The 20,629-nt window shown below is 38.7% G+C and overlaps 1 protein-coding gene across 7 annotated transcripts in view; it reads left to right on the top strand.

The window, feature by feature from the left end:
• Positions 1 to 20,629, top strand: part of ATP13A4 (ATPase 13A4) — a 160,196-nt gene that overhangs the window by 115,305 nt on the left and 24,262 nt on the right. For 5 of the 7 annotated variants that reach the window (XR_014824548.1, XM_084990722.1, XM_084990724.1 and 2 more), the window contains 7 exons: positions 7,102 to 7,265; positions 8,066 to 8,188; positions 9,966 to 10,045; positions 11,473 to 11,515; positions 11,890 to 11,999; positions 14,130 to 14,226; positions 15,936 to 16,008. Coding sequence is in view for 4 of the 7 variants with exons in the window: in XM_084990722.1 (XP_084846848.1) it covers positions 7,102 to 7,265; positions 8,066 to 8,188; positions 9,966 to 10,045; positions 11,473 to 11,515; positions 11,890 to 11,999; positions 14,130 to 14,226; positions 15,936 to 16,008 (690 nt within the window). In the remaining 3 variants the exon portion in view is untranslated. The remainder of the gene's footprint in view (positions 1 to 7,101; positions 7,266 to 8,065; positions 8,189 to 9,965; positions 10,046 to 11,472; positions 11,516 to 11,889; positions 12,000 to 14,129; positions 14,227 to 15,935; positions 16,009 to 20,629) is intronic. The other 2 variants (XR_014824550.1, XR_014824549.1) reach the window with 1 other exon arrangement.

The following is a 20,629-nucleotide window of genomic DNA, read 5'->3' as shown; positions in this document are numbered from 1 at the left end:
TAAAGGTTACACTTCATTTACTGTTATTATGAAATACTGGCTATATTCTCTGTGGTGTGCAATACATCCTGATAACCTGTCTTATGTAACTCTCATAGTTTTATAATTTTGCTTTACACTTCAAGATTTTTTTTCCCCACACCCATGGCATGAGGAAGTTCCCAGGCCTGGGATAAAACCTGAGCCACAGCAGTGATAATGCCAAATCTCTAACCATTAGACCACCAGGGACCTCCTTAAGATTTTTTTTTTGGGGGGGGCACCTAATTTTTCCAAACCAAAACCTTGGGTATCAAAAATGACAATGATCTCCTTCCTATCACCTTTTGAATTGTGAAGTTCTTACATTTCATTTTGGGGTGGGTACCCATTTTATTTCCCCACCATGCTCCATCTGAGTTTACTAAGTGCTCTCTCTTTTTAAATTTTAATTAATTAATTAATTAATTTTGCTTTTTAAGGCTGCACTTGCAGCATATGGAAGTTCCCAGGCTAGAGACTGAATCACCTATGCAGCAGCCACAGCCACAAGGATTTCAAACTGCGTCTGCAACCAACAACACAGCTCATAGCAATGCCATATCCTTAACTCACTGAGCAAGGCCAGGGATCGAACCTGCATCCTCATGGAGGCTAGTCGGATTCATTTCTGCTGCTTCACCACGGAACTCCCTCATTATCTTTAATGCAGCTTCATCTGTCTCCAGCAGCTAGACTCCTTTACCAGTCATGTGTTCTGGTTGTTCTGCCTCATCTTTCCTTATCCAGCTCCTTGAATTGCCTAAGTAGGTTGTTCTATTTTCTGGTTAGATAGTTGAGGCCCAGGCTTGGGTGCATGTCCTAAACAATAGACCTCTTTCAGGGGGAAGATGGCAAAAGGGCTTGGGTTTCAAAGCAGATGGGCTATTCATGCCCTGCTAAGCTGTGTGGAAGAGGCTTTCAGTCTCAGGGATTCCTGTACCCTTCATCTCGGCCAGAGCATCTTCTTCTCCCCAAGTTAGTCCTATTGAGGATCCTCCAAGTATTTTAGAAGCCCACCAGTGGTTATTTATTTCAGGGGTTTCTCTGGGAATCACAATATCTGTACCTACCCTTGGGGAGGCCTTATAACCACAAACATCCCTTGCTTTCTCTCCTTTATGTTATAGTTGTCATGTGTATGACATACACTGAAACCCCACCAGGCAGTGTTAGAGTTTTATTTTCAACAGTCAAGGGTTGAAGAACGTAAGTGAAAAGAGAATCAACTTTTATATTTATCCAGCTGTTTATAATTTTTCTGTTCCTAAATTTTCATTTCTTATGTTGCAGATTTCCCTCCAGTATCATTTCCTTTCAGCCTAAAGAACTTCTCTGAGCATTTCTTTTTGGGCATAACTGCTGGCAACAAATTATTTTAGTTTCCCTTATTTAAGAATGTCTTTATTTCTCCTTCCCTTTGAGGATTTTTTCATCAGCTATAGGAGTCTAAGCTGACAATTTTTTCTGTCAGCATTTTAAAGATGTTCCATTCTCATCTTGCTGCCATGGTTTCTGATGAGAAAACTGTGATGATTTCAACTATTGTTTCCTTATATGTAAGATATTATTTTCCCTAGCTGCTTCTTGATGTTAATTACTTAATGAATTTTATTACAATTATACATGTACAACAATTATCACAACCAAATTTTACAGCATTTCCATCCCGAACGCTCAGTGCATCTCCCCACCCCCCCAACCTGTTTCATTTGGAAACCATAAGTTTTTCAAAGTCTGTGAATCGGTATCTGTACTACAAAGAAGTTCATTGTGTCCTTTTTGTAGATTCCACATGTAAGTGATAGCATTTGATGTTGGTGTCTCACTGTCTGACTGACTTCACTTAGCATAATAATTTCTAGGTCCATCCCTGTTGCTAAAAATGCCATTATTTCTTTCATTTCAATGGCTGAGAAATAGTCCATCATGTATATATGTACCACATCTTCTTTAGCCACTCCTCTGTCTTTGGACATGTAGGTTGTTTCCACGTCTTGGCTATTGCATACAGTGCAGCAATGAACATTGCAGTACATGTGTCTTTTCCAGTCATGGTTTTCTCTGGATAGATGCCCAGGAGTGGGATTGCTGGATCAAATGGTAATTCTGCTTTTAGTTTTCTGAGGACTCTCCATACTGTTTTCCACAGTGGTTGCACCAGTTTACATTCCCACCTAGAGTGTGGTAGGGTTCCTTTTTCTCCACACCCTCTCCAGCACTTCTTGTGTGTAGACTTTTGGAAGATGGCCATTCTGGCCAGTGGAAGGTGGTATCTCATAGTGGTTTTGATTCGTATTTCTCTTAAGGATGACTGATGTTGAACACCTTTGCATGTGTTTTGGGGCCATCTGTATGTCTTCTTTGGAGAACTGTCTGTTTAGATCTTCTGCCCATTTTTGGATGGGGTTGTTTGTTTCTTTGGTATGGAGCTGCAGAAGGTGTTTATAAATTTTGGAGATGAATCCCTTGTCAGTGGATTCACTTGCAAAGATTTTTTCCCATTCTGTGGGTTGTCTTTTCATTTTGTTGAGGGTTTCCTTTGCTGTGCAGAAACTTTTCAGTTTGATTAGGTCCCATTTGTTTACTTTTGTTTTTATTGTCAATACGCTTAAGAGGTGGATCTGAGAAGATGTGGCTATTGCTTATGTCAGAGAGTGTTTGGCCTATGTTTTGCTCTAAGAGTGTTATAGTGCCTGGTCCTATATCTAGGTCTTTCATCCATTTTGAGTTTATTTTTGTGTATGGTGTTAGAGAGTGTTCCAATTTCATTCTTTTCCATGTGGCTGTCCAGTTTTCCCAGCACCACTTATTGAAGGGGCTGTCTTTTCTCCATTGAATATTCTTGCCTCCTTTGTCATAGATTAGTGGGCTGTAGGTGCCTGGGTTTAATTCTGGGCTTTCTATCCTGTTCCACTGATCTATGTGTCCTGTCTTTGTGCCAGTACCATAGGATTTTGATGAGTGAAGCTTTGTAGTATAGTGTGAAGTCCAGGAGCCTGATCCCTCCAGCTCCATTTTTCTTTCTCAGGATGTCTTTGGCTCCTCTGGGGATTTTGTGCTTCCAAACAAACTTTAGAATATTTGTTTGAGTTCTGTGAAAAATGTCCTTGGTAATTTGATAGGGATTGCATTGACTCTCTAGATTGCCTTAGGTAGTATAGTCATTTTGATAATATTAACTCTTCCAATCCACAAGCATGATGTGTCTTGCCATCTATTTGTGTCATCTTTGCTGTCTTTCATCAGTGTGTTATAGTTTTCAGAGTACAGGTCTTTTGTCTCTTTAGGTAGGTTTACTCCTAGGTATTTTATTCTTTTGGATGCTTCCCTAATTTCTCTCTTTGCTATTTCATTGTTAGTGTGTAGAAATGCCGTCAATTTCTGTGTATTAATTTTGTATCCTGTGACCTTGCCAAATTCATGGATGAGCTCTAACAGTTTTCTGGTAGAGTCTTTAGGATTCTCTAGATATAGTATCATGTCATCTGCAAATAGTGATCGTTTTACTTCTTCCTTTCCAATTTGGATTCCTTTTATTTCTTTTTCTTCTCTGATTGCTGTGGCTAGGACTTCCAAAACTATGTTGAAGAGTATTGGCGAGAGTAGACATCCTTGTCTTGTTCCTAATCTCAGCAGGAATTCTTTCAGCTTTTCACCATTGAGAATGATGTTCACTGTGGGTTTGTCATATAGGGCCTTTATTATGTTGAGGTAGGTTCCCGCTATTCCCACTTTCTGAGGGTTTTTTTTTTTTTATCAGAAATGAGTGTTGGTTTTTGTCAAAGGCTTTTTCCACGTCTATTGAGAGGATCATATGGTTTTTTTTTTCATCAGTTTGTTAATGTGGTGTATCACACTGATGGATTTGTGGATATTGAAGAATCCTTGCATCCCTGCGATGAATCCCACTTGATCATGATGTACAATCCTTTTAATGTATTGTTAGATTTGGTTTGCTAGTATTTTGTTGAGGATTTTTGCATTTATGTTCATTGGTGAATTTGGCCTGTAATTTTCTCTTTTTGTGGTATCTTCGTCTGGTTTTGGTATCAGGGTGATGGTGGCCTCACAGAATGAGTTTGGGAGTGTCCCTTCCTCTGTGATTTTTTGGAATAGTTTCAGAAGGATAGGCATTAGCTCTTCTCTAAATGTTTGATAGAATTTGCCTTTGAGGTTATATAATAGAAAGATTAAGATGGAAATGATGAGCCAGACAGGCTCTGAAAGCTCTAAGTGTTCTCTGTATCTCAGGCTCCCCAAACATTACCGATGGCAAGTGTCTACTTTGTATTCACCAATCTATAAGGAACAGGATGGTGAAAGGCTTGAGGATTCTCCTAGTGTTTCAGCTAAAAACTACAGAATCAAGTAAGACAGTTCAAGCATTCAGTGATTCAAAATATTTAACTAGGCCTCAAATTTATGCTAGATACCATGGTTTTCTCACATGATGTATTTCAGGAAGATGATTAGAAAGGGAGAGCAGTTTGAGGCTTTGGCATGTATAATTTATACAGAGTGATTGCTGCTGCTGCTTTGTTGTTGCATGGCCAGACCTCTATCTTTCTGTCCTTTCTTTTGTTCCAGACAAATCCTCCACTTTTGTCTCACACTCAGCATCATGTTCTGGATCCTCTCCTATCTTCTTCCCATCCTAGGTACTAATTTACTGAAAATGATAAAATGTTAGAGTTCTTAAAAAGAGCCTAGAGGATAATCTGGCTCATTCTCTTCATTTGTTTTTAATTATATTTTTTATTTGCAATATTTTGTATAGAAAACACTATACATGTTTAATGCATATAATTTCAGTTTGGACACATGTATACACCAGTGGCTCCATTACCACAATCAAGGTAATAAACACATCCATCATCTCCAAAAAAAAAAAAAAAAAAAAAAGAATTTGCCTTTGATGCCATCTGGTCTTGGACTTTTGTTTGTTGGAAATTTTTCAATCACAGTTTCACTTTCAGTACTTGTGATTGGTCCATTCATCTTTTCTATTTCATCTTGGTTTAGTCTTGGAAGATTGTACTTTTCTAACAATTTGTCCATTTCTTCTAGGCTTTCCATTTTATTGGCGTATGGTTGCATGTAGTAGTCTTTTATGATCCTTTGTACTTCTGTGATGTCCATTGTACCTTCTCCTTTTTCATCTCTAATTTTATTGATTTGAGTCCTCTCTTTTTTCTTGATAAGTCTGCCTAAGGGTTTATCAATTTTGTTGATCTTTTCAAAGAACCAGCTTTTAGTTTCATCGATCTTTTCTATGGTTTTCTTCATTTTCATTTCATTGATTTCTGCTCTGATCTTTATGATTTCTTTCCTTCTACTAACTTTAGGTCTTGTCTGTTCTTCTCTCTCTAGCTGCTTTAGATGTAAAATTAGGTTGTCTGTTTGAGCTTTTTCTTGTTTCCTGAGGTAGGCTTGTATTGCTGTAAACTTCCCTGTTAGAAGTACTTTTGCTGCATACCATAGGTTTTTGAGCTGAAGTGTCTGCTTCTAAGATACTTTTTAAAAAATTTTTATTTATTTTTTTTACAACTGCACCTGTGGCATATAGAAATTCCTGGGCTAGGGACTGAATTGGAACTGCGGCTGCTGGCCTATGCCACAGCCTTAATAATACCAGGTCCAAACCACTTCTGCAAGCTATGCTACAGCTCATGCAATATCGGATCCTTAACCTACTGAGCAGGGCCAGGGATTGAACCCACATCCTCATGGATACTATGTCAGGTTCTTAACCTGGGAAGCCACTACAGGAATGCCATAAGATACTTTCTTTATTTTTGTTTTTTTATCAGCTTAATTATGTATCTGGATCTGGTTTTCAGTGAGTTTATCTTGCTTGTAATTCATTGAGCTTCTTGAATCTGTAAATTTAAATCTTTCACTATATTTGGGAAGGTTTCCATTGTTATTTCCTCAATTTTTTTTAGCTGTTTGTCTTTTACTTCTCTCCTTCTTGGGCTCTAATGATATAAATCTGAGAAGGTTTTGTTGTTGTTTTATATTTTTAAATTTTTGTTCTTTGCTTTTTCAGTTGAAAACTTCTGTCTTATCCTTTATTTCAAGAGAATTAACCTTTACCATGTGGAAGAAGATCATAATTGCTGCTGTAAGACCACTGTCTGATAGTCCAACATCTGGGTCATCTTGGGTCAGGCAACTCTTGATTTTTTTTTTTTTTCTTGAGAATTGGCCAGATTTTCCAGGATTTTTTACATACTGAGTATCACGAACATTTTGAATATTATATTGGGGGACCTTAGGTCCTATTAATATCCTCTGGGAGCTAGGAAACAATATCACAGTTCAGTTCTTGAAACTTTTGCTTTTCTTCTTTGGGTTGTTCAGCTCTGGGCTGAGGCAGGGGCTTACATAGTTCATACACTGAATGAATCTCCTTGTCTAGTTCTCTCCTTTCCAGAATTTCTCTCGTATCTCTTTAGCCCTCCAATGACCCTTTCCTGGTTCCTCTGGCCAGAAAGACTAGGTTTTTCTTAGAGCCTTAGCATCTACACAGCTCTGAAACTGAGGCTTACACTAATGCCAAATTATATGAGGTGAAAGAGAAAAATAATCTGAGAGACTCTTATCTTGTAGATTATTTCTCCAAACCTGATTCCCTTCCACCTTCTGCCGTATGTGTTTACTTTTCAAAGTCCTTGGATAGGTTTGGGTTTTGGGGGGTATTTTTTCCAGAGTTTTCCATTCTGATCAGTGAGAGAAATAGATTCTAGTGGTCTTACTCCATATTAGCTAGCAGAGGGTTTTACTAAATATTTACTAAACAGTTAGCAAATGGCAGAAATATATTTTAATTTTACTTCCCACTCTCTGGCAAAAATATACTTATGGGTCATGAAGTAACCAGAGAAGAAGCAGCAATAAAAAAGAAAAGAAAAGGTTGAGGCGGGGGGGAACCATGGAATCATGAAAGGTCAGGGCTGAGAAAGACCTTAGGGATTATTTCTTATACCAAAAATAAGGTCTGATTTCCTTACCCTAGTTCTCCAGGCTCTACGTGAATTGGGTCTACCTTTTCAATCTCATCTTGGGATCTTCTTCTAGGTGACAACCTTCAGACTGCAATAACAGTGGCCAGAAAGTCTGGAATGGTTTCTGAAAGCCAGAAAGTCATTCTCATTGAAGCAAATGAACCTACTGGGTCCTCATCAGCATCTATATCTTGGAAACTAGTAGAAGAGAAGAAGCACATTGTATACAAGAATCAGGTATACCTAAAAACAGACCTTATGCCACATTATCTAACTTGTCACACAGAGTTGGCTACTGAGCAACTTTGATTGGCAGATGTATATCTAAGGTCAACATACTTCTTCAAATGTCTACCATGTATGCAGTTCAAAGAACTCAATTATATCAGTTTCCCATACCATTCCTACTGAGCTTTAAGGTAGGGTGATTTCCTGGATACTGGAAATAATTATTCTTTCAAACTTAAAAAAAAAATCTTTAGATAGAATATAGTAAGTGAGGCTGAAAATCTAATTTTCCATTTTTTTCCTTGCTTGCCAGCCATCCCAGTGGGTTCAAAGGGGATTTAGTACTAGGAGAGACACTGTTGTTTGCACTGGAAAATCAGACAATGTCTCCAGGGTGGGAAAAAAAAGTTTTATTCATTTTTATCCAATCTTGTCAGTATCCTATCTCTATGGTGTCCTTGTGAAACAATATTAATTCTGTAAGGAAAAAAAAAGTAAGTTCTTACTACAGGAAGAAACTTGTTAAGCAGCAATGGTTTTGTATTTTACACTTGAAAAGTATGAAATGTGCTTTTCTCTTGGACTCCTGGAGATCAAATCAGGATGAGGACAGGACACGAGTAAGTATTATTCTCCTGTTTACTAGAAGCTGTTGATGCGCAAAGATTGATCCAGCAAAGAGAAAGTGCTTCTCTAATGAATGTGACTTTTAAAAAGAGAACCCAAACTGTTATAGTTGCCTTCTATCAGATATGCTTGTGGTGCTAACCACTCTATCAAATCTAAAATAACTGCATCTTGCTTTGCAGGACACCTACATTAACATCAGGGAAGTAGTCTCTGATAGTAGCAGAGAAGGAAGTTACCATTTTGCCCTAAGTGGAAAATCCTTCCAGGTTATAAATCAACATTTCAGCAGTTTACTGCCTAAGGTAAGTTCCAAGAAGGTACTAATCTTCCAGTAAAGATGCTAACAATGTCACCAGCATGATCCTAAGTAATTTCAAACCTCTAACTAGGTTAGATGTACCTATTGAATGTACCATAAGGGAAGCAGATTATTTTTGAAGAGGTCATTGTTAGGCATTAGATTTTAAATAAGTAAACCTGATTAGCCAATTATCTGTCCTCTATAGGATTAAAGTATTAGTGATTTCTCAAGTGAAAAGGTTACTTTGGGGTAGTTGTCACTACATTACTATGGTTAGGGATCTCACAGTATGGTGGAAATCCAGCAATTATACAGGAAGACAGGCCAAGAATAGAGGAATTCTGTTAGGTTTTTCAGTTAGGTTTCTTCCATAGAGAATAGGGTCAGACTGAAAAATTTCCCCCAGACCCATAAGTGGGAGCAGGTATGTTATCTATAAAATATGTGAACAAACTAGAGAAAGATTGTGTCCAATGTAAGCCAAAGATAATTTATTTGTATTCAATTGCTCATTATCTTAGGTACTATTTAAGAAAAAAAAAGAATGAAAATTTTAAAGCTGAGTGAACACTAAGCTGAATTTACTGCCAAGAAGAGCAGGGAGCACACGGCTGTAACACAGAAGAATTTAGACTCTGTAGGATGGGGCTCAGGTAGACGGAGCTGGTACAGGTTTTTTATACCACAGTCCATTAATATTTCACATCCCAGATTAGGCTTAGGGTATCAGCTGAGTTTCACAATTGGTCAAACACAAACGGTACGGTTAACTCAAAGACCACAGGTAGTCACTCTCTCAACATTAGGCTGTTTTCCTGCTAGATCTGAACAATTTTCTGAGAAGCAATCTTCTCCTTTCCTTATCCTGGGATCCTGACCTCTTGTTATCTTGCAGTTTCTCATAATCTACTAGTTTAAGGCACCATTAAACTCAGGATTTTTCAGGACCACTTTCTTCATGGCAACTGAGCTAAATTCCTATAGCTCATCATTTTCTTTTTCCTTCCTTCCTTCCTTCCTTCCTTCCTTTCTTCTTTTCTTTCTTTCTTTTGCTTTTTAGGGCTGCAGGTGTGACATATGGAAGTTCCCAGGCTAGGGGGGTTGAATCGCAGCTACAGTTACTGACCTACACCACAGCTATAGCGACGTGGGATCCAAACCTCATCTGCTAGCTCATGGCAATGCCAGATCCTTAACCTGCTGAGTGAGGCCAGAAATCAAACCCACATCCTCATGGATACTAGTTGGGTTCCAAACCCATGGAGCCACAGTGGGAATTCCTGTAGGTCACTCATTTTCATCAATGATTTTTTTTTCATTTTTTTTATTACTCAAATGAATTTATCACATCTGTAGTTGTATAATGATCATAACACTCTGATTTCACAGGATTTCCATCCCACAGCCCAAGCACATCCCCCCACTCCCCAACTGTCTCCTCTGGAGACCATAAGTTTTTCAATGTCTGTGAGTCAGCATCTGTTCTGTAAAGAAATTCCGTCTGTCCTTTTTTCAGATTCCACATGTCAGTGAAAGCATTTGATGTTCATCAGTGATTTTTATTAAGTAGTCATCTTTACTGATTTTGGTCTTGCTGGTCACTTATCTGAGGACAAAAGTCTCAATGTCTGTCTTAAAATCTGAAGGAGGACTTCTTGTAAACAATTTTTTCCCTTATTCATGGATATCATTACAGTCAGTGTTGTGAATGTAATCAATTATTTCATGTATGGCCTGCTGAAATTATGAAAAAAATTTCCTTTTTGCATTCTTTATAGATACTGATCAATGGAACAATCTTTGCAAGAATGTCTCCTGGGCAGAAATCCAGTCTGGTGGAAGAATTTCAGAAACTAGAGTAGGTTCTTTACCAATTCAGGTGATATGAAGTGTGTGGAGGCATGACATTGGGAGAGTAAGAAGTACGGGAAGTCACTCAGTTTGGATAGGCAGTGGTTCTCCACATGGCAGCACAGTCACCCCAGGAGCTTTGAAAAAATAGCAGTACCATGACACTGCTATCCAGAGATTCTGATTCAATTGCTCATGTGGGGCTTGGACATCAGTATTTTTCAAAAATTCCTTTGATCAGTCAATTTTGCATTCAAAGTTGAGAACCCCACTGAACTAGAATATAAAGGGTGTAGGAAATAATTTTGGAAAGGTCATTTGAACTCAGCTCCTGAAGGGACGAATAAAATTTGGACTTCATGTTTACGAATTATTGTCACAGCTATGATATTGGGAGGTTCCTATGACCAGAGAGTCACGTAACCTAAAAATATGAAAGTATTCTTATGCCTGAGCATCATCTCCATCCCAAATCAGGAAAATCCTGTTAACACAAAGGCTTTCCATTGACAGAATCCCATCGTTTGGGATCCTTTCTTTCCTGTTAATGGAATCCTATTGAGTTCTGGGGGCTTTCTTTACTTCTGGTGCTGGGTCACACCAACAGGACTCCAATTCCTTCTGGCCCCTAGTCCACCCTCCTACTCACTTGATTCAGTCACTAGGCAAGTTCCTATATTCAAAAAGCCCTATCCTCTCAGCATGGCTGATAACCTACACAGTGAACTAGTTACCTTGTGTAGCAGCGTGGAAGAGAAATACAGCAAATTCTGCAGCACCTGTCAGGTTGCTCTTACCTATAAAAGCAGACTATCTGTAAGCTTCACCAACAATTCAAGAGACCAGTATCAATATCCATCCAGCTTCAAAAAGCAGTCCTGATGTATTTTCTTCTTTAACTTCTGGGCCTGGCATCACACTTTCAAGTTGAATGACTGCTAATCTGGTGCATTTCTTCTCAAATTACTAGTAACTGCACCAACAACTAATTTTTATGTATTATTTTAGGATGCAGCAACTCACTGAATACTCATAACACTTGGTAGGGAAGAAAAATGGTAGTCAAAATGGTAGAGTGAGCAGGTCAAAATCTAGATCTTCTGGTTTCAGATCCTGTGCCCTCCCCACCTTGCCACGCTGTCATATAATCATGACCATCCTGTTTTACAGCTGACAGAGCTTCCTCCTAGACAGAGAAGTGCAGGGTCTCCCTGAAACCCTGGGAATCAGGAAGGGTGTGTTGGATTCCTTCATTCATTGTGGGAGCTGCTGAGTCATACTTGACTTTTGTCAAACCAGACTGTTTGGGAAACTCCCTGAAAATAAATAAGTTTGAACCTTAAGTAATAAAGCCCCATTTTATCTTTTTAATTAGAAAAATCAGCAGGTAAGTTTGCTTTGATCTCCTCTGCAATTGACATGGTGTTCTTTTAGTTATTTTGTAGGTATGTGTGGTGATGGAGCCAATGACTGTGGGGTGAGTAGCTGCCAGTGTGTGTGGGACCATCATCTCACACCCAATTGTACTTGCTCCAGGCTCTTTAAGAGATAGTATCTCCTGGGATATACACCATCTCCATTCCTCTTGATGGAGAACCTGAAGTGGAGGGTTTTGGAAGGTTTTGACCAAAGGCACATGATGACTCAGTGGTCAATACTAACTAAATGGGGTAGAATTTGGTTCTGGGTTCCCTGCTTCTTTGGTTAAGGCAGAGAAAAATTTGATCATCTCCTGGTGGTACGTGGGCCCACAAGCCACCTCGTGGCCAGCCTAGCTGGTTTTTTCTTACATGGGTTTAAGAGAGAGGTATGGGAGCATGCATCTACAGTAAGCTGTCTCTTTGCTTTCAGGCTTTGAAAATGGCTCACGTGGGCATCTCTTTATCAGAGCAGGAGGCATCCGTGGCCTCACCTTTCACTTCCAAAACTCCAAACATTGAGTGTGTACCTCACCTTATTAAGTAAGTAGGCATTTTCCCCAGCATTGTTTTAATCTCTGTGACTTTTATTTATTTATTTATTTTTGTCGTTTATCCTTTTAGGGCCACACCCGTGGCATATGGAGGTTCCCAGGCTAGGGGTCCAATCAGAGCTGTAGCCACCGGCCTACGCCAGAGCCACAGCAACACCAGATCTGAAGCGCATCTGTGACCTACACCACAGCTCATGGCAACGCCGGATCCTCAACCCACTGAGTGAGGCCAGAGATCAAACCCACAACCTCATGGTTCCTAGTTGGATTTGTTTCCACTGTGCCACAATGGGAACTCTTCTCTTGACTTTCAGGTGCAGATCTCACTGTTCTGCCAGGCAAAGACCAGGGGAACTGTGTGTCCCTGGCTGCGGAGTGTGCTTTGTGGGAGAGAGCAGTCAAATGTTCTACTCCCAAGTGGACTTACTTACTGAGAATGCAGTGCATCTCTAATGAAAATCACTGAGTAGGTTATTTTTAGAAGATTAGAATCTGGAGCTTGTTACTGCTTTGAAAATGTCAATCATCCTCTTCTTATTATTATTTTAAATGTATCTTCTTAGATGCTTTATTAATGGGGGATTGACAGAAACTTTCTCTTTCCCTTTGCCTCTTTATGTATCCTTAGAATATCCTCCCCATCCCCAGTTTTCAGAATACTCATCTTTGCTGCTCCTACTAAAATTTCCCTTTGTGCTTTATTCCCCTCCTCCCCAAAATATATACTTCTGTGGCATTTTATTTGAATGATAGAGATGGTTAGCATTGTGGCTGCTTCTGGTTATTTTAACTGGCATGTGTTTACAGATTATAAAGTGCTTTAATGGCTATGATCTTATACATCAAAGCAGCCTGGACTTGTAGGGATGCTCACTATTTCTTTTACAAACAAAGAAATTAAGGATCAGAGAACTGCATTGATGTATCCATGCTTACAGCCCTATAGGGCTGAAGATTGTAATGGAATTAATTTTGTTTCCCTGTGTTTTATTTACAAATATTCTTTGCTTCCCACCACATTAAAATAATGATTTGACTCCTCCCCATTTAAAAAATGCTTTTATGCATCCAACAAATATTTATAAAATAGGGACTTAGTGCCAGGAACTGTTGGAGGCCCTGGGGACCCAGAAGCAACATCCCTTGATCTCATGAAGCTTTCTACTGGCAAAGAAGTCAGGCAATAAATACACCCAGATAAATCAGGGGCCACGTGAAAAGTCAGAGTATGGCTTGAGTGGTGGAACTGGCTGCCTCAGGTGTGGTGGTCTGTGGAAGCCTTTCTAAGGTGGTGAGAGAAGAGGAGAAATTACCCTCCAGGCAGAGTAAATAGTAGCAGCAAAGCCTTGATACAGGAAGAAGCCTGGTTTGACGATCAGGGTTTGGAATCCCAGGAAACCATCTGACCAGAAGTAAATTTAAACTCTATTTTTTTCCCAAATGAAAGAGCTTAAAGTGGCATTTCATCAGTAATCTATTTTATGCTTTAAATGTATGCCATTTACTCAAAGTCAATCAATAGTAGCACAAATGAACATGCTGATTCCAGTCTATTTAAATATGATGTATGCCTAATGTGAGGCTGCGTATTGTTTTAGTTTCTGCTTTAGAAAAAGTTAGGACTGCCAAATGTAATTTGAATGAGATGTTTGCCAGACTCCTGGAGCACCTGGGACATGAAAATAGCCCTCAAACTTTCAATCTTATTTAAGTTTCTCAGTTCACTGATGAAGAAACTGTGGCAGAGAGAGGGTAAATGACCTTCCACATAACATTAGTGAGTAGATATGAAATCTGGGACCCATTCCCAGGTCTCCTGACTTGGAATTGAAGTAATGCTCATAGAGAAGACAAGAGTAACTCCATCCCTGGGCTCCATAGCTCCATCAAAGGTCTGTGGACCTTGGCCTGGAATTGGTCTCTCTTGAAAATCTGGTCATTTAGCCTACTGATCACTGGCTCCCTCTGGCTCAAGGCTGTCCAGTCTATCAGATAAACAATCCAGTAATCAGGATTTTGATTTTTTTCTCCTGAGCTTAGCTGAACAGCATAGAATAACTGACCTCATTTCTTTCTGTTACTTTCATTTCCTTACTGTTTCATTTCTTTTCTCACACAGGGAAGGACGTGCCGCTCTCGTTACCTCATTTTGCATGTTTAAGTACATGGCTCTCTACAGCATGATTCAGTATGTTGGTGTTCTGCTGCTCTACTGGGTATGACTTGGGACCTAGCCTCTTGGTTAGTGAGAGCTAAAACAAGTAGCAATCACTCTCAATGTGCAATGCCTCTTAAAGGGGGCAAATGGGATATTTTGAGCACCAACAGCCGCTCCAAAACTTTTAAAATTTTCGAAAGTAAATCAGAAAAAGACAAATGTATACAGGAAAAGTTGTTGGTGTCAATTCTCTGACTCTCTAACATAGAAGCTTTTTATCTAGATGTAGCTGAGGTTCAGAACTGAACATACTACCTTCTGTCTTGCTGTTGCTTTTGCTTGCTTGGATCAGGTCCCTGTCTTCCCAATTCCAGTGTGGCTGTGCCCTAACATATCATTCATTAAAGAGCAGCTTCTCTGATTGTGGTGCTAGTAAATGTTTCATAACTGGCTCTTCCTGGAAAAACAAACTGTGATTATTAGCGTTTGCCAATTTCAATGGTGTAAATATTCCCATCATGGCTGATTTCAAGTTATCTACCTAATGCCACTGAATGTTGGGAAGAGATGTACAATAGCAAGCCACTCTATAGTACTTGCACCATACAGATAAAATAGTTGTGAATAACCTCAAGACTATAGATAATAGTAAAGTGTAGGAAAAATGATTAGGAAGTGCTGAGTTTTGAGTATTTATCACCTTTGTTTTTAGTACAATTTATTTAATGGTATATTTGTATAATTTATGTTTTTATATTTGCTGTGTTTAACAACCAGCTCACAAAATTTCGTAATGAACTTTCATGAGTGAGTATGAAGCAGCATACCACTGATTCCCTGAATATAGGGATTTAGAATTTGGCATGTCATAACCCCCAATGTACATAGGTTCTTGTGATGCCTTTTACTATTTAACAAAATGTAAAAGAGGAAAGAAATAGTGGCTAGTGTTTGTGAACTCAACATATGGGCTTCTTCTATTAACACTGAGAAAGGGAATTCCATTTATTCTGAAGATTCGGATTCATTTCTACATCTTGCCTTCTTGCTCCTAGGTTAAAGGTTTTACTTCTGTTATTTTCAGATTATATGAGTCTTTTCCCACTCACTGATGAATCATATGAAAAAGGAGAGGCTGTTTATAAAAATTTAGTTCTATTTTGGAATGCCAATAATTCATTATATTCAAAAGTAGAATTAAACTTGGGTCATCATTATCTCTTTCCAAGAGGGGGGGACAGGGAAGCAAATCCTTTTTGAACTCAGTAAGACCTTAACATTTTTTTCCCTCAAGAATACTAAGGTGTTTTATCAGGCTTTCCAACAATACCCAAGAATGCAAATAGTAAGTTCAATTATTTTTATTTTCCAATGATGAAATTTAGGTAAGATCACCATACGTTTGTCACTTAGCATTGAGAACACACTGCTTTGTTGTGCCAGACCAAACCCAAAATTTTTCTGCTAACAAGCAGAAAAGAGAGCGGAGATGAATCTAGTAGAGGGAGATGTTCCCTTCAACATGGGATAATACCGATGCTCAAAGGACCAGCCCAGAAAGTAAACAGCGGTCACCCTCCTGGTTAGAGAAGAGTTCACAGTCTGATCTATGGTGTCCCTGCTGATATGACCAGTCCCCTGACTACATCATGTCCTCAATAATTTCCTTGAAAATCCTATGTTGCAATGAGAAAATGAGCATAATTGATATCAAACTTTATCCAAGAAGTCGTAACTTTTTTGAGTCACTTTCTTTTTTCATTTCAGGAGACAAACAGCCTTTCAAATTACCAGTTTCTGTTCCAGGATCTGGCCATTACAACTCTTATTGGTGTAACAAGTAAGACATTTTTTACCTTTCTTCTCAGAGGTGCTCCCCTCCACCTACTTTCCACTGTCCTGGCAAGGTTGGTCCACCAGGAGGGGCAGCAGCTATAGTGGCAGTGATGTGTGACTTATTCCCAAGGGGCATGGTATACAGAAAGAAAAAGGGGAAATAGAAACCTCATTTTTGATGTTGAAAAAAAGTGTTAGCAAAGGAAAATCTGGCTAGTTGTTTTGCTGTTTTTCACAAAATGTAGAGCTTCTATAAATGGCCACTAAACATTTTAAATGAAAAAAGCACCTTGAAAACAAGGAACACTGACTTCAATGTGCTTTTAAGTGTAGTTATAGTCCAAATGTGCCCAGTTTATAGAAGCTAAATGGCTTTTATGTTTCCAATTTTCAATCCCAGCCTCTCAGGATTTAGGACAGAGATGAAAGGATCTGGCCATTACAACTCATAAGGCCATTATGCCACTCTCACCCCCACCTCCTCACTAGTTTATGAATTGTCACCACAGTTTCCCTGCTGTGGGAGTTTTTCCCCAACCGCCTATTAACCATTATCTTTACCATATACTCTCTGCCGTTCTCTCTGTTACATATAAATGTCACCAGCTCCACTTGTACTTTTAATCCTACCTCCTCAAGGATTTTTTTTTCCTATAATAATCTTTTCCCTGTTATTGACTTTTCTTTGGTCTTCTGGATTATTCCAATCAGAATATAGATATATTTCCTATCTTTTTTCTTTAAAAGCTCTTTCATGACCCCAAATTCACCACCACTATTTGCTGTCCCCTTTGTTCTCAAACTTCCCAACCAGTTGAGTATACCCACTTTGTCCACTTGCCATCTTTAATTCTATTGCCATTTCATTTCAGTCAGCCAGAGTCTAATAATAGAGGACATGAATTAGGATGTTGGGCCTGTGCTGTTGTTTTGTGGGAGGCAGTGGTATGTTGGCAAATGTTTTTTCTTTTTTGTCTTTTCTAGGGCTGCACCCGTGGCATATGGAGGTTCTAATCAGAGCTGTAGCCGCCGGCTATGCCAGAGCCACAGCAATGCCAGATCTGAGCCGCATCTGCGACCTACACCACAGCTCAAGGGAACGCTGGATCCTTAACCCACTGAGCAAGGCCAGGGATCGAACCCACAACCTCATGGTTCCTAGTCAGATTCGTTAACCACTGAGCCACGACGGGAACTCCTATTGGCAAATGTTTAACAGCTCTCAAAACAAAAGTTTGTATATATACAAACTTTCATTATAATTTTATTATAAGCCTTACTAAAAAACAAAATATGTATTGAGCAATTATCAATTAATAGTAAAATATGTATTACTCTTTCTTGCAATTCCTTTCAGCTCATTGATTCTCACAGAAATGCTTTCATCAAATTTTGTCAGTCTCACATCCGTAGGCAACATGTGGTTGTGAGTGATGACTGAAATACTTCCAGCGTGGATGTTGGTTGATGTTTTTCTTTACCAGAATGAGCAAAGCAATAAAGACTTACGTTGAAACTTTAATCATTTATCATTGATGTGAGCAATTTATTTGCTGAATTGGATAATAGTTCTTAAAAGCTGAAAGGTTATTTCCTCAGTTAAAAAATTGTTCATGATGTAATGGTTACAGATGTGACACAATTTTAAGTTGTCTTCATTTTTAACTTCTAAGAACAGAGATAACTAAAATGCAGTAAAGTCATTAAGACATTATCAGTTTTGAGTCTTCATTATCTTTATTTTTTAGGTATTTATCTATGTGTAACTTCATATAATTTTCTTTTAATAGTGGCTGTGTTTAATAACTGGCTTGCGGAGTTCCCGTCGTGGCGCAGTGGTTAACGAATCCGACTAGGAACCATGAGGTTGCGGGTTCGGTCCCTGCCCTTGCTCAGTGGGTTAACGATCCGGCGTTGCCATGAGCTGTGGTGTAGGTTGCAGACGTGGCTCGGATCCCGCGTTGCTGTGGCTCTGGCGTAGGCCAGTGGCTACGGCTCCGATTCGACCCCTAGCCTGGGAACCTCCATATGCCGCGGGAGCGGCCCAAGAAATAGCAACAACAACAACAACAACAGTAATGCCACGGGAGCGGCCCAAGAAATAGCAACAACAACAAAAAGACCCAAAAAAAAAAAAAAAAAAAAAAAAAAAAAAAAAATAACTGGCTTGCAAACTCAGCAGCAGTTGGCTCTTGTGAGCTAGGATGAGCCAGCTCCAGCCACCATGTTACTGATACAATCAAAAGTACCAGCATATACACATTATTGAATATAAAGTCGGCAAACAACAAGGACCTACGGTATAGCACAGGAAATACTATACTCAATATCTTGTAATGACCTATAACTGAAAAGAATTTGAGAGAGAATATATATGTATACACACACACACATATATATGTGTGTATAACTGAATCACTTTGCTATACTAACACAACATTGTAAATTAACTATACTTCAATTTTAAAAAAATATTAGTCTTAGATTTCCTCTTCCACATGCCTCCTGGTCTTGCTTTCACATTATCTCCTCTTATACCATCTCATCACATTCTTAACAGCTCTCCTGCCAACCTCTTATTTAAAAAACTTGTTCAAAAGCTCTGCTTTCAGAGAAAATACTCAGGGAGAACAACTACTATCTACACTTCAGCTGCCACCTCCCCAACACTGCTCTTGTCACATCCACAAATGACTCTCTTGCTATTCACAGTACTGATCACTTCTCTTTTCTCCTTGTACTTGAATCTCTCAACATCACTCTCTTTCCTCAAAAGTTTTCTCTTCTTGGCTTTTGTGGTACCACACACTCCTGAATTATCTATCACTTTAATAAATACAGCTTCCCCATCTCTTTTGCTGGCCTCTGCTACTTTACCTGTGCTCTATCTTTTAGGATATTTCAAGGCTCATTCTTAGGGTCTCTTGTCTTTTCAATCTACACCATCTCCCTAAGTGATTTCAACCAGTTCCATGGCTTTAAGGTCATCTCTTTGCTTATAAATCCCAAATTTGTGCCTCTAACCTTGATGTCTCAGGTCTTGAGTTCTGAAAATGCAGCTACTCAGCCTCTAATCTTGGATGTTTAACAAGATGGAGACTTAACATGCCTTAACAAGAGGACCCTATATACTACCAGATCTGATTTTTAATAAAATTATTAAATATTTACTGAATGTCTGGTTGGTACTACTTCCTGTAATAGGCACTTGAAATATGTCAGTGGAAAAAAAAAATTCCTTCCTCATGGAGTTCACACTGTGTTAAAATAGTACTATAATCTGCCAAATTGTTTCGATCAAAGACCTAGAATCATCCTTAATTTCTTCCTTTTCTTCACTTTTACATGTAATAGCTATGAAATTCTTATTGGCACTACCTCTGAAACATATCCTGCATCCTTTCTCTCCATCTTTGTGGTGGCCACTATCACAAAGTCATGTCACCTCATTTATGGAGTGCTGTGTTAACCTCACAATTGATCTTGCTTCCATTCTTGCTACCCTCCCCCACCTCAGTTTACCTTTCACATGGTAGTCTGTTATTTTGCAAACATAAATTTTATTGTCATCTTTCCCATTTCCACTAAATCTGAGTCCTTGTAAGATTTGACTCCTGCCTACTTCCTCAACTTCACCTCTAACTATATTGCTACCCACTTACTTATTTTGGCACCCTAGTCTTTCTGTCTTGTGAGCATTGCCAAGCTTGTGGTCATCTCAGCACCTTTGTTTTTGCTATTTTCTTTACCTAAAATACTCTCCCTGTAGATTTTCCTATGGCTTTGGCTTTTTATTTTTGGTCAAATTTTAGCTCAAGATAGATAGCTGAATTCATTTATTATCTCTTCCAATTTGAATGACTTATTTCTTTTTCTTCACTAATTTCTCTAGGTAGAGCTTCCAATGCAATGTTGAATAGCAATGGTGAACGTGAGCATTTTGCTTTGTTCCTAAGCTTAGAGGGAAAGATTTCAGTCTTTCACCCTTGAGTGCGATGTTAACTATAGGTTCATCATTACATAATATATAAGCATAGGGATTACATGTAACATGCTAAATTTATAACAATCTAGTTTGAATTGGTACCTTCAAGAACATGCAAAAACTCTGCTTCTGTGCAGCTCTGTTGCTCCCTTTTATGTTGTCTTGGTCACAAATTACATCTTTATCCATTGTGTGCCCAATTACATACGTATATAATTATTTTTAGGGCATTTGTCTTTTAAATCATGTAGGAGTAAGAAGTGGAGTTTAATACAAAAATCCAATAATACAGGATTTTATATTTTCCCAAATATTTACCTTTCTTGGACAAAATGGTTATGTCACTACAGAGGTAGCCATTATTAAAAAAAGTATTCTTTAAAAAGAACATCTCTTTGTTTCTTTTTAAAATTTTTACTTCTTAATTAATATTCACTTTTTGTTCACACATCATTTTCCTCATTTCCTTTAGTTCTTTGGCCATGGTTTCCTTTAGTTCCTTGAGCATATTTAAGACAATTGTTTTAGAGCCTTTGGCCAGTAAGTCCAATGTCTGGGCTTCCTCAGAAATAATTTCTGCCAATTTATTTGATTCCATTGAATATTATAATGTTGCAGTTTTGGAAATCTGATTCTCTCC

Source organism: Sus scrofa, chromosome 13 (genome assembly GCF_054392235.1).
Source record: "Sus scrofa isolate SSC_HxYL_T2T_F1_AM1 chromosome 13, Sscrofa_HxYL_maternal_Yorkshire_Landrace_v2.0, whole genome shotgun sequence".
NCBI lineage: Eukaryota > Metazoa > Chordata > Mammalia > Artiodactyla > Suidae > Sus > Sus scrofa.
This window is presented reverse-complemented; position numbering and strand designations above follow the sequence as displayed.